The sequence below is a fragment of the Manis pentadactyla genome, chromosome 1, assembly GCF_030020395.1.
Source record: "Manis pentadactyla isolate mManPen7 chromosome 1, mManPen7.hap1, whole genome shotgun sequence".
Classification (NCBI taxonomy): Eukaryota; Metazoa; Chordata; class Mammalia; order Pholidota; family Manidae; genus Manis; species Manis pentadactyla.
In genome coordinates, this window is record NC_080019.1 from 198402776 (window position 1) to 198423996 (window position 21221).

At 41.9% G+C, this 21221-nt stretch overlaps 2 protein-coding genes across 2 annotated transcripts in view; both read right to left on the reverse strand.

Annotated features, from left to right (window-relative positions):
* Positions 1-471: 471 nt before the first annotated feature.
* TXNRD3 (thioredoxin reductase 3) overlaps positions 472-21221 on the reverse strand; it is a 56211-nt gene continuing 35461 nt past the window's right edge. Inside the window, exons 11-15 of the mRNA XM_057505793.1 lie at positions 20652-20728; positions 19927-20083; positions 16518-16625; positions 4501-4635; positions 472-4287 (exon numbers count right to left, since the gene is read on the reverse strand). Of these exons, the coding sequence (XP_057361776.1) occupies positions 4225-4287; positions 4501-4635; positions 16518-16625; positions 19927-20083; positions 20652-20728 (540 nt within the window). The 3' untranslated portion in view covers positions 472-4224. The remainder of the gene's footprint in view (positions 4288-4500; positions 4636-16517; positions 16626-19926; positions 20084-20651; positions 20729-21221) is intronic.
* Positions 7070-15877, reverse strand: LOC118925506 (endoribonuclease LACTB2-like). The gene is given in 2 exon segments (XM_036911368.2): positions 7070-8747; positions 15847-15877. Coding segments are annotated over 2 exon segments (894 nt in total). The 3' UTR covers positions 7070-7884.

A 21221-nucleotide genomic window follows, 5' to 3' on the forward strand; every position in this document is an offset into this window, starting at 1 on the left:
TTATTTGATCTCTTGCAATAAATTCCTATCAGGTCTATCACTCTCTACCTAGACAAACTGGATGGTTCTCTGTTGGGAAATAAAACCACAACTTGAAAAACTGCACTATTTCTCAGAAATATATAAAGTGTACTAAACTACATCATACAGATTATCTTAGCTCGAACTGTTTTAACACTTGCTCATAAAGAGACCTGTATGTTCCAAAAGATTACAGTAAAAAGAGTTCAATAGTATCACATATCTCAAACCCTAAAGATAAGACCACTGATACTGTTGTAGCAACCAGCCTAGTTTACTAATTCTGACCAATTGCTACCCGGACCCACTTACTAACCTCTTCTATGCAACCATCCCTTGGCTAACCCTAGCCTCTCAAATCCTCACAGTTCCTTTCTCTAACTCCCATTTGAGATGATACTGAGACCCTGTCAAGCAATGCTCTCCCTTGCTAAGTTTAATGAACCCAACTTGTAAAATGAATTTTTATTTACAGGTTTTTGAAATTGTATTTTTACAGGTTTTATTATTCTTTTATTTATCTTATTTATTACAGAATTTCTACAACAGGTTTTCCTAGTAATCTTTTATGTGAGCTTTGGAAATCACTGATGCTCCCAGGAAGTTGAACAGAGACCCACCATAGCCCCAAATCACTGACTTGGCACTTTAGTGAGGACCTCAAGCTTTCCTGCTTAGAGGTTTCTTTGTCTGCCATGAAAAGGTAAATCAGTGGTAAGTCTGACTGAACTCCAATCCCTTTTTAATACAATCTCAAATCCACATGAGATTTATTTTGTCTGCCCTAGGGAAAAAGTTCCCCAATATATTTTAATTAACTGATCAAATTTTTACTTACTTTAACTTCCTTGGTGGACATATTAGTTATATACTGCTATGTAACAAATTACTCCAAAACTCAGCAGCTTGAAAAATGAAATGTTTTATTATGTCACAGGTCCTGAGGGTTCAGACTCTGACAGTGGCTGAGCTGACTGACCTAGCCCAAAGTCTCTCAAGAGATTGCAGCCAAGCTGCTGGAATAGGAAGCCTTGCCTAGGAAAGTATTCACTTCAAGCTCAATCACATGGATGCTGGCAGACCTCAGTTTCTTGCTGTTGGCTGGAGACTTCACTTCCTCACCAGCTGGGCCCCTCCATGGGCTTCCTGAGAGCCCTCATGACATGGCAGCTGTCTTTTCCCAGGGCAATTGGTCCAAGAAAGTGCACAAGAGTCACGAAAACTTAAGCTGCAATCCTTTTATGACCTGATCTTAGAAGCGACTCACCATCACTTCCGCCATATGCCACTAGTCACACAGACCAACCTAGGTACAATGTGGGAGGGGACTACAAAAGGATGTGACCATCCAGAGCTGTGGAGGCTGCCTACCACAGTGAACTCTGCCAAAGCACTGTATGCCGGTATTTCCCCTACCCACCTATGCATGGGCACCTACCCCATGTCTGCAGGAGCATTCCTTAGAAAGGCCCCTGACTTGTCATCACAGAAGCCAAGATACCCTACACCAGGTGTCAGGAACTCAACAAATGTATTTGATTGTTCTAAATCTGTGAAACAGGTAATATAGTCTGTACTTAATAAATGCAGACTAGGAAAAGTTAAGTAGTTTATTATGACATATTTCTCATGAGTCATAATACCAGGTATTCCCAAATCTTATCATTCTTCGAAGTTTAGGTTCTTTCCATAATTCCCAGCTTCTTCTGACTGGTTCCTGGCTCTAACCTGGCTCCTGCAGTTTGATTTCCCCCTAACCCCTCACTCACACTACCTTGGTACTCCACTTTCCTTCATACTGTACGGATCTGAAGGTTCGGGTTCTTAGTGTTAGTCCCACAGCTGAAGTCCTTTTGCAGCATCCTTACATGATGATACCAGATTTTGAAATTTGTTGAGCCCAGCCCTTATGGCCTAGCACAGGTAAATTTCATGAATATTGCATATATGCCTGAAATGAGTACATTTTCATGTTAGATGTAGTCTTAAGTTCATTAAATTGAGCTTCTTAATTGAGCTATTCAAATATGTACCTTTAATGACCTTTTTTTGGTATTTGATCTAATAACTGAGGCCAATTAAAATCTTTACTATAACAGAGGATGTCAGTTTTTCCTTGTTGATCTGTATGCATCTGTATGTTTTAGATGTATTCAAGTTTTATCTGCCAGGTAAAAATCTATCTATTACAATTAAAAACATCTTTATCCCAGGAGAGTAGAAAAAAGGAAAGAGATGAAGCGCTGGTGAGTGTGTGAGGGAGCCAATCACAGACAGGTTCAGATCTCAGCCTTCTCTCCTCTTTTTGAAGGGAAGATAATTAGCCTTCCTGATGGTCTGTTACCTGAACAGTAGCTATAAATCCTCTGGGTGGGTTCACAAATGCCAGTGAGAAGACAGGCACATTTCTTCACTGCTTTTCTCTGTAAGGCAGAGGATTTTTCACTCACTCTTCTACTGGGGGTACAGCTCATTAAGGCCCCAGTTTTATAAAAAGGTTTTCCGACCTGAAATTCCACCCAGGCAATCCTGGGCTTTAGGTTTTCGCTCTATGCTCAGTACAAAAACGGAAGCTCTCAAGACTTCCACGGTTCCTGGTTTCACTTCATTAGGGTTTCTGGAAACCCTTGGTTGTGTGTGTCCATGTGGTGCTCAGCAATATGGTAACAAAAAGAGATTTTAAAAACTATTTTATCTAGTATTTTAGTTGAATCCTCTGAAAGCATCATTCAGAGCCTCTCCATATTGTTTCAAATCACTGAAATCCTATTTGTCCCTCAAGATTCAGTTCAGATATAACTGCTTCCACTAAACTCAGATCAGCTATCCCAACCCTATCCCCATTCCCATGGAAATTAGTATCTTTCTGTTTCCCACTGTGCTCTTACTACCTCAGTTATAGCAACTAATACACCCTGCCTTACTTTTCAGAGAGTTAGATTTGTATTTTACTTTCCCCAATAACATAGCAATTAAAAAACTGGATCCTTTGTCAGTCATCTTGGGGTCTCCCACCCACCTCTAGCTGTGCCCCACTCCTTGCCTCCAGAGAGGGGAGCAAAATGCCCCATCTACAGAAGGTGTTCACCAACTGTTTATTGGCTAAAATTTTTCTTTTAAAAAGGTATGTCCGAAATTCTGACCGCAGAACCATCCAATCCTATGGCACTGGGTGATGGCTCGTGTGCTGCTCAGGAGCACAGTGGCTGTCTGAGAGCCTTGGGTCAGGCTGCTCTGTGGTGCGCTCCCCAAGGAAACAAGAGGTTTCCCAGAAGGACCTTGGCTAGGCCTCCCACTTCGAGGGCCTTTTAGACTGTGCCAGGGGTACAAATTCAACTGGAATCTCATAATATCAACTGTTCATTTACTGAACTTGACTATAATTAAACAGCGGTGGACTGAATCATTTTAAACAGTTTCAAATTAGTGAAATTCCAAATAATACAGTATTGAAAACTTTTAATATTACTGTTAGAATCAACACGAAAAAGAAATTCAAGCATTTCTCTCTGAAATGAGACAATCTGCTCAGTTTGGGGCACACTGATAAGAGAAGGGACTCCAAGGTCGTCACCATGGGAAACTGGGACAGGGCGTGGCCAAGGCGGGTGTCTGACAGTGGGCAAACGCGTACTTAAAGGAGGAACAGCCGGTAGACTACAGAGCATGTGCGACTTCCTCACACACCCAGTCCTCTGCAGCAGCTACTCTAGGCATTGCCACAACACCTCTCACCAGCAGCCACGTGTGGATTCCAGGCCTGCACACTCTAAGACTGTTTTATAGTCCATTTCTAACTGACAGTATATTTTCACAGAAACAACAAAGCAAGGGGATAAAAACACCAGCAACCAGAAGAGTTACTTAGATTAACTGTGCGATTCAAAGGTCTTTCAGAGAGAAGCTCAGATCTGATTTGGAAGAGCATCAGTCTTAGCTCACCTCACAATGGGGTTCCGAGCTCAGACGTCAAGGAGGCAGTGTCGCTGCCTCTTCCAGCCCACCGAGCCTGCTGAGCACATGCCTACATGCCTGCTGCTGTCCTGCCTCCTTGTCCACGTCGTCTTCGTGCTGTGAAGAAAGGTCCACACTGGTTCCCACAAAACAGAGCAGGTGCCAGGAGCACAGACCCACTTTATCCGAAAGCGCTCGTGAAAGAAATGGGAATATGACAAGGAGAACCAGCCAGCAGCAGGTCTAGCCTCAGCAGCCCTTCTGGGTGATGTCGCGTCCCGATGCCTTCGTGATTTCCAAACTGGTGAGTATCTGTCCAGAAGAAAACCGAGCAAACGTAACCAGCAGTATTTCAGTATTGCTTCAAGAAAATACGTTCTGAATATTAGATCTATATTGTTCTCTACAGTACACAAAGCAGTTACTAATAAAAATCTTTCTGACAATGTGTTTTGTAATGGTTTTTCAAACTACACTGACTGAAATCAGTTAAAAACAAAAAATCCAACCCTCCTGCTTCCGTACCTCACCACAGGTGGGGTGAATTCCAATGGTGTCATCCAGTAACTGCTTTGTGAGCCCACACTTCATTGCAGCTGCAAATCCCTGGGTGACTTCACCGGCACTGGGCCCAAGAATATGAAATCCTATCACCCGATTCTTTAATAGAGAAACCATAACAAAGAGAAACCCAGTAGGTTAATGGTCTGAATAGGAATCTGTTCATTTCAAGTTCACAGTTAGTATTTACAGCATCTACTACAGAAAAAGAACCCTAATGTGGAAATGAGCAGAGAACATTACCATGAAACAGAGCCACTGTAAGAATCTGTTAAATGAGCCAGTAAATGCACATCCAGAGTTAATTTGCACTCAAATTTACGAGAACAAGCAATTTACCCACTGCATGAAGGAGTTCATTAGTATGATGTAAATTTCCAAATTATGCTGAGACAGTGCTAAACAACAACGTAACAAATCTGAATTAAGTCCACCATTGGAGTAATTCTAAGGCGGCAGGATTTCCTGGAATTGCCGTGATTCATGGCCCAGGGGGCAAGCTGTCCGGCTTCTAATGTAACCGCAGATACCCAGGAGTGGCCAGGGTGGGGCTTCTCAGGTAGAGGGGCACGTGATGAGCAGACCCACAGGGACAGGAAAGCAGGATTCAGTGTGTATTTCCAAGGTAACACTGCATGCTACACTGTCTTTTTGCCCATTTTTTTCCATCAGGCTCTCTTCTTCATTTTGACCTTCAATAGTAAAAGTGTAGAACAGATGAAGAGAGAATGTAAAAGGGCAGAAGAGGCCTTGGGCTGGCAGAAAGCCCTGTCTTCCCAAATTCTGGAGAAAGGACAAGGGTTCAGAGCAGCCAGCCTCATACACATCTTGCGGTGGGGGCTCAGCGAGCTCTGTGAGGGGGCTCCTCAGAGGGTGGGAAGGGAGTCAGAGGCCCTGGGGCTGTGGGTGCAAAGTGGAGGCCCCCCCAGGGCCCTGCAAGGCCACTGACATGGAAATCTCTCAGATGGTGCATCTTACAGCAAGGCGGGAAATGGGGGCAGCCGGGGAGAGTAAGGCCCTGTGATGAAAGTCTCCACTTAGAAATGAAAATGAAGGCAGGTTCCATGAGAGGTGATGCCTCATTCGCCACTTTCACCACCTAGCTACAGGAAACAGTAAGTATGAGGGTGAGACTCTAGAAACAGAATTTGGACAGGGTGAAAGGGGGCAAGCTCTCCTGTGGAGAGTGGGCAACACATCAATAAGCTGTGCTTTAAAATACAATAATGAGGGCATTTGTTACCAATTTCATGCTCACCTTAATATGGAAAAGGCAGAAAGCCTCCAACGATGGGCTCACAACCCCACCGCTGCTTCTTTAATCAAATGCTTTAAGAACTAGTAAATAAGCTAGGGTTTTCACTTTGTGTAAGCACCTACTTCTAAAGGCTTTTGACAGACATTCAGTCTATTTACAAAATGTATACAAATGTACATCTAATATTTTATTAGTTGATGACCAAAATTTTCACAGATCCTCTAGTTTTAAACTGCCAGTTAGATAGCTCTGGGAAGAGACAACTTGTGGTGATTTCTTTGAGAAGGTACTGGTAAGCCTCAATTACAATCTGTCACTTGTTCAACCTCTCTGAAAGCTATCTTTAAAGAGACTATAAAAACCCAAACACTAGAATAAAAGCTACATTTTAAATTATAGCATTTCATTGAAATACCATACAACCCAGCAATTCCACTTCTGGGTATTTACTCAAAGAAACTAAAATCACTATCGAAAAGATATATGCAGCCCTATGTCTACTGCTGCACTATTTACAATAGCCAAGATGGAAGAGGCCAAAGTGTCCCTCGGTAGATGAATGGGTAAAGAAGATGTGGGGCATGTACACAGTGGAATATTACTCAGCTGTAAGAGGAAAATATCCTGCCATTTATGACAACATGGGTGGACCTAGAGGGTATTATGCAAAGTAAAATACGCAAGACGAAGAAAGACGAAGATTGTAGGATTTCACTTACATGGGGAATCTAAAAAATAAAACAAATGAACAACCAAGTGGATGAAACAGAAATAGACTAAAACACAGAACAAACTGGTGCTGCCATATGGGAGAGTGGATGAAGGGGGGTTTGGCAAAATAGGTGAAGGGGGTTAAGAAGCACAAACTTCCAATTATAAAATAACTAAGTCATGAATAAAATCATGAGAAAAGTAAATAAGGGATGAAAGCACAGTGTAGGGAATACAGCCAATAGTGAAATAACTTTGTACAGTGACAGGTGATAACTACTCTTACGTGGTGAGAATTTCATAACATATAATTGTCAAATCACTACATATTGTACATCTGAAACCAATATTATATTGTAATGTCAACCATACCTCAATAAAAAAAGGTAAAATAAAATAAAATTACAGCATTTCAGCTTCCAATCATATTACGTACATTGTCGGATTTATTGCAAATTATCTTTGTGTAACAAGTATTGTTGTCTCTGCCAGCTACTGTCCATTCAAGAGGCCAGAACAAAGTATGGAATACCTGGAAGACAGGAACAAGAGAGAACCAGGCCAAAATTAGTATATATGAAAACTGCCCCTCAATATACTCTTTAATTTAAGGTGATAATCTCTGTGGTCTAAAGTCTGGCCTGTCCTGGAGAATGTCCCATGTGCAGTTAAGAAGAATGCCTATCCTGCTGCTCCTGGGAGGGGTGTTCTGCACGTCTGTTAGGTCCACCCGGTTTACAGTGGTGTCCAAGCACTCCATCTCCTTAACCTGTCCAGTCATTTTATTCACTACTGAAGGCAGGGTATTTTAAAGTCTTCAACTATTACTGTAGACCTTTCTATTTCTCTTTTCAATGCTGGCAGTTTTTCCTCATATATTTCTGGGCTCTATATGTTTACAATTATTATATCTTCTTGCTGTATTGACTTTCTACATCAATAAATAATGTCCTTATTCCTTTATGGTAACCTTTTTAAATTTAAATTCTATTATCTGACAATACTATATAGCCACCTCAACTCTCTTTATGTTATTTACATAGAACATCTTTTTCTACCCTTTATCTACAGTGTCCTTAATCTACAGTGAATCTCTTTAAATGACATACAGATGGATCCCGTTTTTTGTTTTTTTTATCCTTGGAAACCTTTATTGACCTGTGTTTGTTTTGGGGGCCTGGAAGAAGTAATATTCCCACATCCTTTTGCCCCCCGCGATGGGAGTTAGCATCCAGTTACTTGTAGTGGGAGGAAATGGGTTGGAGTTCAGGAGATGACAGAAGTGGGAGTCTTGTTTCATTGTAGGGGGGAGTGTAGGGCTCTGACAGGGTTTTCCATTCTCTAAAAACAAAACATCAAAAGCAGTCATTAATCTGAAACTAAAGATTGGCTTTCCATTTCTTGTCAGGATCCAGGTTACCAAATATTTTTCCTTCTTTTTCTAATTTTTCCAAATGAAGCAAGAGATTATGTTCAGCCATTTTATGTAAATGCTCAGGAATATCCTTGTAAATAATTTTGACAAGCTCCATTACTGTAAATGATTTCTCAAAATTATCATGAAACATTGTAAGAACTTGCTGTTCTCGGATATTTCTGTGAGCAATGTATTGTAGAATTTTAGCTTCAGCATTATGGATTACTGGGCCATGTCCTGGATATATAACATTAGCTTTGATTTTCAATAAGTTTTTTAGGGAGTTCATATAATTATAGAGGTCTTCAAATACAGTTGTCCCTTCACCTAGAATGCAATCTCCAGAAAAGAGAGCATCTTCCTCTTCTAAAAGTAGAGCCATATGATCATCAGTGTGGCCAGGTGTGTATATAACTCTTAGAGTGGCACCCTCAGTCTTAATCACATCTCCATCTTTCAGATAAAAATATTGTTGCTCTCCATCTCCTATAATTTCTTCTCTCTGAGGATTCCGTGGAAGTTTTTTAATGCAATATGTAGTGTCATTGCTGATGCTTTTACAAATATCTCCTATGCCTCCAGTATGATCATGGTGCCAATGGGTCACTATGATTTCCTGGATTGCTGTGTTAAATTCAGTCAGAGCTTGCTTTAAACAGCTGATATATTCTGGAACTGCCGGTTCTCCAGTGTCAATGAGGATTCTCCTGGGGCCGATCCCAACCAAATAGGTGTTGGTGCCCTACAGGGTCATGGGACCTGGATTACAGCCCAGGACGCGTACCACCCGCCTGGACAACTGTTCGATGTGCCGCAGAGTGGATCCTGTTTTTTAAAATCAAATCTGACAAACTCTGGAGAGTTTAATCCATTTATTTCTAACATGATTACTGATAAAGGAGGATTTACTTTTGAATTTTTTTTCTATAAGTTTTATAAGATTTTTGTTCCTTAATTCCTCTATTACTTTTTTTTAATTCTTATTTTTTTAATTAAGGTATCATTTATATACACTCTTATGAAGGTTTCACAAGAAAAACAATGTTACTACATTCACCCATATTATCAAGTCCCCCTCCATACCCCATTGCAGTCACTGTCCATCAGTGTAGTAAGATGCCACAGAGTCTCCATTTGTCTTCTCTGAGCTACACTGTCTTCCCTGTGACCGCCTGCATGCCAGGTGCACCAATCATGATACCCTACAATCCCCTTCTCCCTCCCTCCCCACCCGTCCTCCCCAACCCCTTCCCTTTGGTAACCACTATTCCCTTCTCAGAGTCTGTGAGTCTGCTGCTATTTTGTTCCTTCAGTTTTGCTTTGTTGTTATACTCCACAAATGAGGGAAATATTTGTTATTTGTCTTTCTCTGCGTGACTGAGCATAATACCCTATAGCTCCATCCATGTTGTTGCAAATGGTAGGATTTGTTTCTTTACTGCTTTTTATATTTAGTTTTTTTTTATGCATGTACTATTTTGTTTCCCTTCTTCTTTCCTTTTCTGTATATTTTTGAAGTTATTTCCATAGTGGTTACCCTGGGGATTACAATTAACATCTTAAATTTATAATAATTTTGTTTAAATAACATTGGCTTAGTTTCATTAGCACATAAACACTCTGCTTCTATACATCTCCACCCCCCTCTTTTATATTATTGTCATAGATCACATTTTATACAATGTATGTTACCTTAAATAATTACTGATTAATGCATTTGCTCTTTAAATCATATGGGCAAAACAGTAAAGTTATAAACTAAACCAAAAGTACATTACTACATTAGATTACTAGGTAACCCAAGAAGTTACCTTTACTCATGTTCTCTGGTTTTCTTACAGCCTTCAGTTATACCTAGTGTCCTTTCACTTCTGCCTGAAGGAGTCTTTTCAGAATTTCTTTGAGGCTGAACTATTAGTAATGAATTCACTCAGCTTTCATTTTCCTGGAAATGTGTTCATCTCTTTCATTTTTGAAGGATCCTTTGCCAGATAATAGAATTCTTGGTTGACAAGTTTTTTTCTCTTTCTGGACTTTAAATATATCACCTCACTGTCTTCTGACCTCCATAGTTTCTAATGAAAAATCAGCTGTTTATCTTACTGAAGGTCACTTTGTAAGACGAGCCACTTCTCTCCTGCAGCTTTGAAAATTGGCTCTTTTCCTCTGGGTCTGAACAATGTGAGCATAGCATGTGTCTGTGGATCTGTTTGCCCTGCTGGGTTGGCCCTGAGCTGCCAGGTACGGAGGCTCATGTATTTCATCAAATCTGAAAGTCTTGCCATTATTTCTTCAAATATATATTTTTGGCTTCATTTCCTTATTCTTTTTCCTCTTCTAGGATTCATGGTGGTATGGTATGGTTTATGGTATCCCACAGGTCTCTGAGAATCTCTTCATTTTTCTTCATTCTTTTTTCTTCCTGCTCATCAAACTGGGTAATTTCAGTTGTCTTGTTTTCTAGTTGTCTGATGCTTTCTACTCCCTACACAAATATGCTCAAATGCAGACCCCTCTGCTGAGTATTTCAATTCAGTTACTGTGCTTTTCAGCTTGAGGATTTGGGTTTGGTTCCTTTTCATAATTTCTACCTCTTTATTAATATTCATATTTTGTTCAGGCATTCCCTCCATGACTTTAGCTCTTGTCCAGTTTCCCTCAGGTCACTGGACATGTTTAACACTGATTTAACAGATGAGACAATGTCTCTGACTAGTAATTACAATGTCTGAGTTTCTGTCAAATTCTCTTCCTGTTTCTTTGTATGTTGCTGTGAGTTGAACTGTGTCCACCTTCTGTTTAACCATTCGCCTGTGAAGGACATGTTGTTTGTTTCCAGTTTGGGGCTATTATGAATAAAGCTGCTATAAACATTCGTGTACACACAGAAATTAACATGTCTTCATTTCTCTGGGATAAATATCCATTCACTGGGTTTTTAATTTGCTCTCAGATTTTGCATTTCCAATATGTGTCTCCTGGTTCTTTGTACGTTATTGCTGATAATTTGTCCTGTTCTTTGTTCATGAGTATAATACAATGCCTCTGAACATATCCATAATTCATATGTTGAAGTCCTAGATCTCAGTAACTTAGTATGTGATCTTATTTGGAATTAGGGTCATTGCATATGTAATTAGTTTAGATGTGATCATACTAGAAATAGGGTGGTCCCTGATCCAATGTTAACTGGTGTTCTTATAAAAAGGGGAGATTGCAGATGCAGACACACACACAGAGTGCCATGTGGCGATCTACAAGTCAAGGAATGAAAAAGACCGCTAACAAACTGCCAGAAGCTAGGAGAGAGGATGGGGTAGATTCTCCCTCACAGAAATCAAGAAGAAACAGCCCTGTTGAAACCTTGATCTCAAGACTTCTAGCCCCTAAACTGTGAGTCAAAAAAGATCCTGTGGCTTAAGCCCATTTGTGGTACTGTGTCACAGCAAGCCTAGCAAACCAATACATAGGCTTTGGAGTTTTTTGTTTTTTTCCCTGAGCCTAGACACTCTGAGTATTATAATGTGTTAACCCTGGAAATTATTTAATCCCACATTTCAGAGATTTTCTGAATTTTTGCTTGTTTGAAGACTGGAGTCATCTATTTTTCACTTTTCCAAACTGCTTATACATGGAGTGTGTTCTTTGTTGTGTGGCACTGTTGTGCTTTCTGCTCCATTGTCTCTGCAGTCAGCCAGTGACCTGATAAAAATTTCCTTAAATGTCTAACTCCCAAAATTGGGGGAGAGTGCTGTCTCTTGAAATCCCATTGTAGCAGGAAGGCCACTTCAGCTTGCAGAGGTTGAAACAATGGTCAGCCACAGTGTCAGCCAGTCAGCAGTGATTAGCAACAAAACATAACCTCAATCTTTGGAGGAAAGTGTCCTTATTGCCCACTGTGGTACCAGGAAGCTGCACCAAGAACACAGGCTGCTGTCCCCATGCCTGCCACGGTGCATGGGGATGCAGGATACTAGTCACTACTGGAAACACAGAAATTCACAGAAATTTCCCAGCCTCTTCATCAAGCTCTCCTCTAGACACTAAAAGTAAGCAACTGAACTCCAGAGTTCCAGAAGAATGCTTCAAACACTTCCTGCAATTCAACGTTGCCTCGGTAGGGGAAGGGCCCCTGCAGCTCCCTGCCCCACCATTTGCCTTCACATCACTCCTGCTCACCCATCATTATGGCCGAGCAGGATTCCACAGCGTGGATGTACCACCTTCTGTTTAACCATTCGCCTGTGAAGGACATGTTGTTTGTTTCCAGTTTGGGGCTATTATGAATAAAGCTGCTATAAACATTCGTGTACACACAGAAATTAACATGTCTTCATTTCTCTGGGATAAATATCCATTCACTGGGTTTTTAATTAGCTCTCAGATTTTGCATTTCCAATACGCATCTCCTGGTTCTTTGTACGTTACTGCTGATAATTTGTCCTGTTCTTTGTTCATGAGTATAATACAATGCCTCTGAACATATCCACAGTGTCTCCATTTCTTTCAAATCTGTTAATCTTTATTGTCTGCTCATAGTAAATATTGGGGAATAAAAAGGTGTTTGATTTTGAGGGTGATGGAATTATTTATCTTGATTCTAATGGTGGTTTTACAAGTGTATCTGAACTTATAGAACTGTATATCTTTAAAAAATATGGATTCTATTTTATGATTCTATTTTAAGAAAATAATGCCTCAATTTAAAAAATATTTAGGTTTGTGAGCTTGTGTTTAGATCTTACTGAATTTGAGCTTCACTGTCCGATTATCTAATTGGAAAGTTTATTTGGGACCCATATTCAGTATCTTTAAGTCTTTTCCTAAAGGGCTTGTCAAAAGTCCCTTGAGAAATAGGACTCTACCAATCTCTGGCCAGAGAAGGGTGAAGGGCGGGTTTCCAGGGTTCTGAGTGTGATTCAGTATTTATTTGCTTATTTAAATACTCTGCTGGGGTAGCAGCCATGCCTCCATTTGATTGTAGTGCCTCCACCAACAGACCCTTGGTTTTAACCATGTCCAGAAAACAACCGTCCAGACATGTGCCAATGTGTGCAAAGTGCTCTATTAAGTGTTAGAGGTTAGAGTCTTGTTTCTTAAATGGGCTTTCAAACAGTCTGCTTACGTCAGCTGGCTCCCTTTAGGGGTACGTGGTGCCACTAATTTTTGCTTTGATGACTTTGATATAAAGCCAGGTTCGTTTCTTGACTTTCCCATTTCTGATTAGAAAAAATTTTGATCTGCTGGATTATTTACCACTTATCTATCTGCCTTTTTATCCCCTAAAAATTTCACATCACCTGCTCTACTATATTCCCCATCCTTGAGAGTTTGTTTTTAAAAGCAGATCCCTTTCCCTCAAAGTTCAACATCAATCACTCTATTGACTTTGCTATTGAGTATCACTATGGGAGCACCTAAGGCCAGGCTGATGCTTGTCCCTTGTGGATGACCAGCTCAACTAGGACATATTTGTGTCAATCACCGCACATCAGTTTCTCCTAGAAAATGGTATGCTGTTTCAATCTTCAGATTCAATTCTTCTCTAATAGTAGGGATGTTTTCTTCTACCATATTACTGAACACTACTTCTGTACCATTTGTTCGGTTTTCCAACAAGGGGTATAAATTTTATTTATGTTGGATGATCTTTATAACCCAGTCTAGTGTCTTCTTTGTCTTTTTTCTTCTACATTAAAATGTAATTAACTTTATTTTTAGTCATATGCTTCTTTTTATTTTAAAAGATACCTTCTTGGTTCAGGGATAAAGTGGTTTGGAGTCTCGGTGCACAGTGTTAGGCTCCTGCTCCCTCCTTCCACGTAATAGGTAATCTCTAGAAGAAAGTCTGGGCTTCTTTACTCAGGAGATCCTGACACCTCTTTCCTGAACCTCTCTGTTTCTTCTCCTAAGTGACAGTATCAGGTGTGGAACTACTACACTGGGAGAAGAACACACCATTTCTTTGTTTCTGTCTCCTTTGGGTAATAAATTCCCTAATGCTGGCAGGTGTGATAGCCTGGCTTTTTCACATATAGTAATAAGCAAAGGAAACCAGAAGCCCACAGATTGTGCCATAGGAAAGAACATGACAAGTCTTTTGAACAAATAGTAGACCTATGTGACTGGACCATTCTGAGAAGGACAAAGAGTAGCATGAACAACGTGACTGCATAATGTCCCTTATCATAAACAGTAAGGAGTTCAGATTGTATTTGTTGAGCACTGGTAAATAATTAAAGAGCCTTAAGCTGGGAAATGGCATAACTGATTCCTATCTCTAGGATTTTAGCTTAATTTTAGCTTAATACTAAAAGAGATCTAAAAGATCTCTGGCAGGGAGACCAGGAGGAAGGCTAATAGCAGTAATGTAGGCAAGATAATGGTGGATTGGAATGGGCTGGTGAAGGCAGAAATGAAGTTGATACATACAAGACATATTCCAAAGGTAAAACTGATAGGTACTTGCTGGTGAATGGACTACTGATGGAGACCAACAGGGAGGAGTTAGGAATGACTCTCAGGCATATCAGCACTTACAGAGTTTTTTCCCCTGGAAACCAAAGAGTTCATTAGATTCTCACATTAAAACAGGTTAAAAACTTGGTTCTAGATACTCTAAAATTTTGTATTAGGCCAGGCCCCAAAGAACACCACATAGTATGGTCCTGTTTTAGCCCCTTCAGGAATGACTTTTCTACTATACTGTGCTTTGGCATTATGCCATGCGACTGCATTTCTGGACTGGAAGGGAACAGTTCTATAAAATCCATTACTGTATTTACTAAAAGGATATTTTAAGAATATTATTCACTGTATCTCAATGTCCCTTTTAGAAGAACTTGAAGAAATGTCTCTCAATCCCCTCTCTAATCAGACAGGAAGAAACTCAGAGTTAAAATTTTAGCTTAATACTAAAGTAAGTCTCTAGGACTTAACGGCATGAATTTTGTGAGCCAACAAATTAACTTTGTTTGAATACCACCTTATTTTTTTCACCCTCATCTTCTTTTCACCTCCATTTTCCTCTCTTATAAAAAAGTACTGCATATTTGAGAGGTTTCCCTTCCAAATTTCTTTAAAGTAGGAATTTTAAAAGATACTAATAGAAAAAATTTTCAGTCATGTCAAATGCAAAAATTAAATAAATGTATAAAATAGGTACATTGCTCTCCAATGAACCTTAGGAGACAGCCCTTAGAGTAAACCCACAAATTTAGGGGATTTTTTCCTATAAAGATAGTCCTCTATCTGGGGTATGGCCTTCTACATTCTTCCCCTCATTAATTTTTAAATTTTAGAATTAAGTGTCAAATCCTTAATTGTTACCATCAATTTTCCAAGACCCAAGTAAAAGTTCACCACTGTAAAAAGGATGGTTGGTTATTACAAGGAGTTTATTATAAACACTGATCAAGTAACATCCTCTAAAACACACACTGCTCACTGACAACAACTATCTAAGATAACGTTATAAAGTTTAATCTGACATTTTCCCAATACCAGACATGTAAAAAGGAGTTTCAGTCACTGGGCCATTTAACAAGGGAATATCAGTGCTATGTTTTAAAGGAATTCCCAGCAATAAATTAAAATACCTTCAAGGGAAGGGAATGAGATCTCAATTGTCTTTTGCTTAAAGCCTTAAGTGGTAATACTCCTCCAAGTCTTTTTACGTTCTCTAGCCCTGCTATGTTGGGAGAGCATACAGAAAAAGGCCGCTCAAACCACCCACCAAAATACAATATGAGAAAATATTTATAAGCTTGCTATGACTAGACGAGCCAGGGTTGAAAGGGAGGAGGAAATAAACATGTGTGGAGGACACCTTTTTGGGAGTCTGACGGCCTACAACTGCCTGACAACTCTGATAAATGCCCACCACTCCCACCTCGAGCCCATTGATAGTGCAGCCTCCCCGAACCGTGCCCAGGAAACGTAGTCTTGGCTACCATCACGCCGAATGACCAGGGCTGGACAGCTGCCCCAGCTAGGACCAATCAAACATCCTCGCCCATAATTTGGAATTGAGACTGAGAAACAGTGAGTCAGTCAGTTCCTCCTAGATCAGAACTACCAGATAAACTCGCATTTTTATCTGCTAAGTAGAAGAAAGGCCATATTTTGGCTGGTAAGTGCATTCCAGAAACAAGTAGTCTGCCTGTAGAAACAGAACTACATACACACACGAACATAAATGTAAACCCAAGCAGGTAAAAGCAAGGGCTGGGGTGGTCTCCCAGTTCCTGGCTCTTATCTCCTTCTAAGGCCCTGATACGGCTCTTCATTCCCGGACACCTTAAAGTCACTTGTGCCTCTTTGCACGTATGTATTCAAGCAGATGTTTATTACTTCTGACTTGAAAGTTCTGATGCACACATCATATATCCTGTTTCCCCAACTACATTATTACTTTTGGTTGCTTGAGAGACAGAGTTTGAGTATTTAATTTCTAATTTTCCTAAAATAGGACTATAATTTCCTATAACACAACCATTATAGTAACTTGCAAAAAAAACCAGAAAGTGTCTGCCAACCAATCAAATGGTGGATAAAAAGAGAATTCTTAAAAAGGAAACACTAAAACAATCTTACCTCTAGATTCTCTTTTTGATACATTTCAATAGCTTTCTCTTCAGATAATCCACAGCAGCCATATTCCAAAGGAGTAAACACTGTTGTTGGAACACTAGTATAATCACACTGAGATAAACAAATGACATCCTCTTATTTTGTGACACTTTTTACAGCAAAGATCTACATTACATACATTCATAATTGTCAAATAAGTCAGTCTGGTCCTGTTAACTGCTCCCTGCACATCACCGTGCCAGGGCATTCTGAGTCATGCTGATGGAGGTGCGGTGAGCCCAGCTTGGGGCAGAGGCCACACACCAGCCGACCAGCGAACCCACCGGCTCTCCCAGGTCCCAACCTGACTTCTGGTCCAAAAACCAAGTGGTAGAGGTGGAGCAGTGTGCACTCTGTGGCTTCTGCAGGCACTCTCTAAAATGTTTGCTTTCCATGCCTACAATTCTGAACCCTGCTCTCCTGGAGCACTTCCACCAAGGAAATGAAAACCACGCTGTTTCAAGGGCAGCTCACACAACCCTTGGCCAGTTCGTGGAGTCGAGCACCTGAGAGATGAACAAAGCAGGGCTAAGCAGTGGGGGCTGCGTGGCCACCCAGGCCCGTTCAGGGAACTTGACATGTGTGCACCGCAGCAGGGGCGGGCAGAGGCAGGATCTCCCAAGTCCTGTGGCGCTGGCAGGACCCTGCAGAGCCTTAGCAGCGCAGGAATGGGAGACCACAGAGTCTGCACCACGTGTTGGTTACCGGCAGCCGCAGGTGTTGGCCACGGGGAGCTGAGCACAAGCACAGGCAGCTCCCAGCCCGGAGCATAGACCAGCAGTGTGAGTGTGCAGAGAAGGGATAGAATGCCTTGGTGGAAGCATCACTAAAACTGTGTGGAGAAAGTGGTGTGTGGGAACTGAGAAGGCGTGGAGGGTACAGCCAGAGAAGGAGGACACCGTGCCTGCCCCTCCACAGTCCCTCAAGGGCTACACTGCCCATGGCACCACGTCCCCCTGGCCCCTGCCCACAGGTCATGGGTGATGAAGTCAGGGGTGACATCTAACCCAAACAATGCTAATAGGTAAGCTAGCCAGAAATCCAGGCAGAAAAAGGTGAGCTGTGTCCATCAAACTCTTTCGTTTGCAGAAAAACGAACTAGACACAAAGGGAGACTCCCCCAGGTGCACCTGCAGAGTTGCAGCCAAGGTAGGCTATGGGAAGATCACTCAGTGAACCCTCCCCCAGCCCGGCGGGGCCCCTGGCGCAGCCCTAGCTCCAGCTGCAGGGAGGCCCAGCTCCACCCAGCACAGGGCTTGTTTTAAGTCACCTTGTGGTTCTACTCACTGATCTGTGTAACCCTTATGAGAAACTACCCCCATCCGCCTACTTTGAGTTTCTATTCTTTGCTAGCCAGAAAAACAAATCAGAGCACCACCAAATAGCCCTATAATAACAAGATGATTTGTGTCCAGTGTGCATCAGCTGAGATTCCTAACTCACGCGCTCTGGTACTGCGTCATGTCTGCTACCCTGAACAGCATGAACAAGCCAAGCATATTTCTTTCCAGCGTGGCTAGAGAAAAGCATATAACCACACAGACTGACTTAGTACTTTCTGACTTATGCTCTCTCTGACTGACATTTGCCATTTCATCAGCCCGTTTACGGCCAGCAGCTGACCCCTACCCCATGGCCTGCAGGGGAGCCTCTTTCTCAACAGATGCCTCTGTGCTCTGTTTCACACCAATTAAGAAAAATCAATAGGAAGTTCCTCACCTTTCTTCCCTTTCCCCTAGACACCTTCTCCACACCCGAGACTGCCTCCTACCTGGCCCTGACTCCGTCTTGCCCAGCCTGGGGCCTGTACCTTGAACCTCTCTCCCTCCTCATCCCCTGACGCACTGCTGTCTTCCATTCTCTCGGCCCGACGACCACAGGCTGAACCACCTAAAGCAGCAGGCAACGGCTCCAACCCCTGCACCCCGAAATGCTGCTTCACTGCAGACGGGACACTGCTCTGGGCATTCGGCCCTCCTGGCCCCACCACAAAGTGAGCAAAACCACGCCCTCGCTGCCCCTCATCCACAAGTGCACCCATGAATCCACAAGGTCTTCATCTGCAACCTTACGAGGCACCGGGGGGTGACATAAGCAGCACCCAGCATCCCTTCTGAAGAACACATGCCCCAAACGTGTCCCCTGAACCTCAGCATGCAGAGATAATCAGAAATTCAGACTGTGGGGTACTCTACAGAAGTAGCCTAGATTCACCTCAAATCAAAGCCCTGAAAAGTAAAACATCAACAAGTAAATAGAGGCAGGGGCTGTTATCAGATCACAAGAGTTACAAGAGGCAAAACACATGAGCACTCACACACTTCCTGGACAAGTGAGGAAATCTGACATTCACCATGTTTCTGTTGAATTTCTCAGTTTTGTAATAGCATTGTGCTTATGGAGGTGACTATCCTTGTTCTTAGGAGACATGTGCTGGAGAATTAAGGGGCAAACGTCATTGATGTCTGCCACTTATTTCAAAAAGCTTAGCAAAAAAAAAATGTACATGCATTCTACATATACATATGCAGAAAAGGCAAGAAAGAACAAAAATGACAAAATGTTAATAACCAGTGCATCTGGGTGAAAGGTTAATACAGGTGATACTATCCTTTCTGTGGTTTGACATTGTTCTAGGGGGCCATACCAGTTCTTTATGGCAATATGATAGTTTTGATGATCTGGTATCTAATTGATTTTCCAGCCTCACTCCCAATTGCTCTCCTCTGTCACCCACTGCTCTGTGTGCACACACCTCAGAATGCCGTAAGTACTGTGGACAGGACAGTCCTTTGTGTGGGACAGAATGCGTGGTGCTCCTGGCCTCCGCCAACAATGGCAGAGTCCCCGCCCCAGTCACCCCTCTTCCACCAAGACCCCCACCCACCCACAGCACTCCCCATGGAGCAAAGCATACCCTCCACCAGCTGGGAACTCCTGAGAGGCTGCTCACTGCCCTAGGACTGGCCACACCCCACAGGCACTGAGCCAGGGCCAGCACCCGATCCATGCAGGGTGCCCCTCCCACTCCATGACAGTGTGACCGTCCACCTGCAATGCCTTCACCAGCCCCATCTGTTAGAACTAGCCACCACCTGTCTCACTCATGTCTGCCACCTACTTGGAAGTCAGTCCCTGGGCACTGGTACCGTGCCAAGCCTTTGTGTATCACCCACGGTAGCATCTTGCACATAACAGACACTCAAAGACTATTTGCAGAAAACCATTAGTAAATACTAAGTCAACTGCAAATAACTGATCTGTGAGGAATCCTTAACTTCCAAAATAAGCACACAAGGGTTATTTGTGCTGATTTACCTTAATCATAATTTTGATTCAGAGATTATCTCAAAAACAACAGTAAGAAACTTACCTTTTCCAAACAGCCCCCAAAAAGTCTCCGAGCTAGCAGCTTGCCTGCCTGTATGGCAACGGGAGTGAGCTCGATTTTACCCTCCAGGATATCTCCAATAGCGTAAACATAGGGCACGTTGGTCTGCTCCATGTCGTTTACTGGTATTTTGCCACTCCTATTAGATTTTGGAAAAGGGAAGAAACAGATGACTAACTCTATCCTGCTGGATGATTAACACTATTCCAGGAGAAGAGGAGGAAATACACTGAGGCCAGGTCCTCCCTTTCAGAACTGATGCACCTCAGGTCACTGTCTATAAGACCAATGGCTTCCAATAATACGTGTTTCTGGCGCTCCAAAAGGAAACACCTTTCTGGTTGGTGAAATCATGATCACTGTTTGGATGCCGAGGATATCTCCAGATTTCCCCCAGGGTCACACTGAGAGCTTTGAAATTTTTGTCCTTGCCTGACCAAGGACGTGAAAATTCACTCTAAATCAGAGTGGGTGAATACATTTCCACAATTTATTTTTTAAAACCACTGTTTAATGCATAAACTCTTTAAGGTACACGATAGTTACTAACAGATTAATGAAAATATTGATAATGCAGAACTGGCATAGTACTGACTATAAAATAAACTGAAAGCATTAAAGTTTTGCATCTTAGTAACCCAATGAGAATTTCCAAGAGGTGATCTTGCTTTCTGCAGCAACAATGCAATGATCCCACGTGTACTTACTGCTCATTGATTTTGACACCAATCTTCTTCAAGCCTATTTTCCTCGTACAGGAGTCACGACCAACTGCTAACAAAACCTGTATTTAGAGAGAGATCAAAAACACAAATTACCAATATCAGGAATGAAAGAGGGAACATCACTACAGACCCTTCAGACAATGAATGGATAATAACCAAATATTATGAACACCCTGTGACAAAATATTTGACAGCTTAAATGAATTTACCAAGCTTACACACACAAATCTGAATAACCTTATGCTATGTGCTAAATTAGTTATCCCTCCCCAAATTCATATGTTGAAGTCCTAACCCCTAGTACTTCAGATTATGACTATTTGGAGACTGGGCTTCAAGGAGGTAATTAAGGTAAAATGAGGCATGAGGGTGGCCCTAATCCAGGTGTCCTTATGTCTAATGACTGGTGTCCTTATAAAAGGAGGAGATTAGGGCACAGTCATACACAGAGGGGCTGCCATCTGAGGACACAGGGGAAGGAGGCACCTGCAAGCTAGGGAGGGAGGCTTCAGGGGACACCAAGCCTGCTGACACCCTCACCTCAGACTTCCA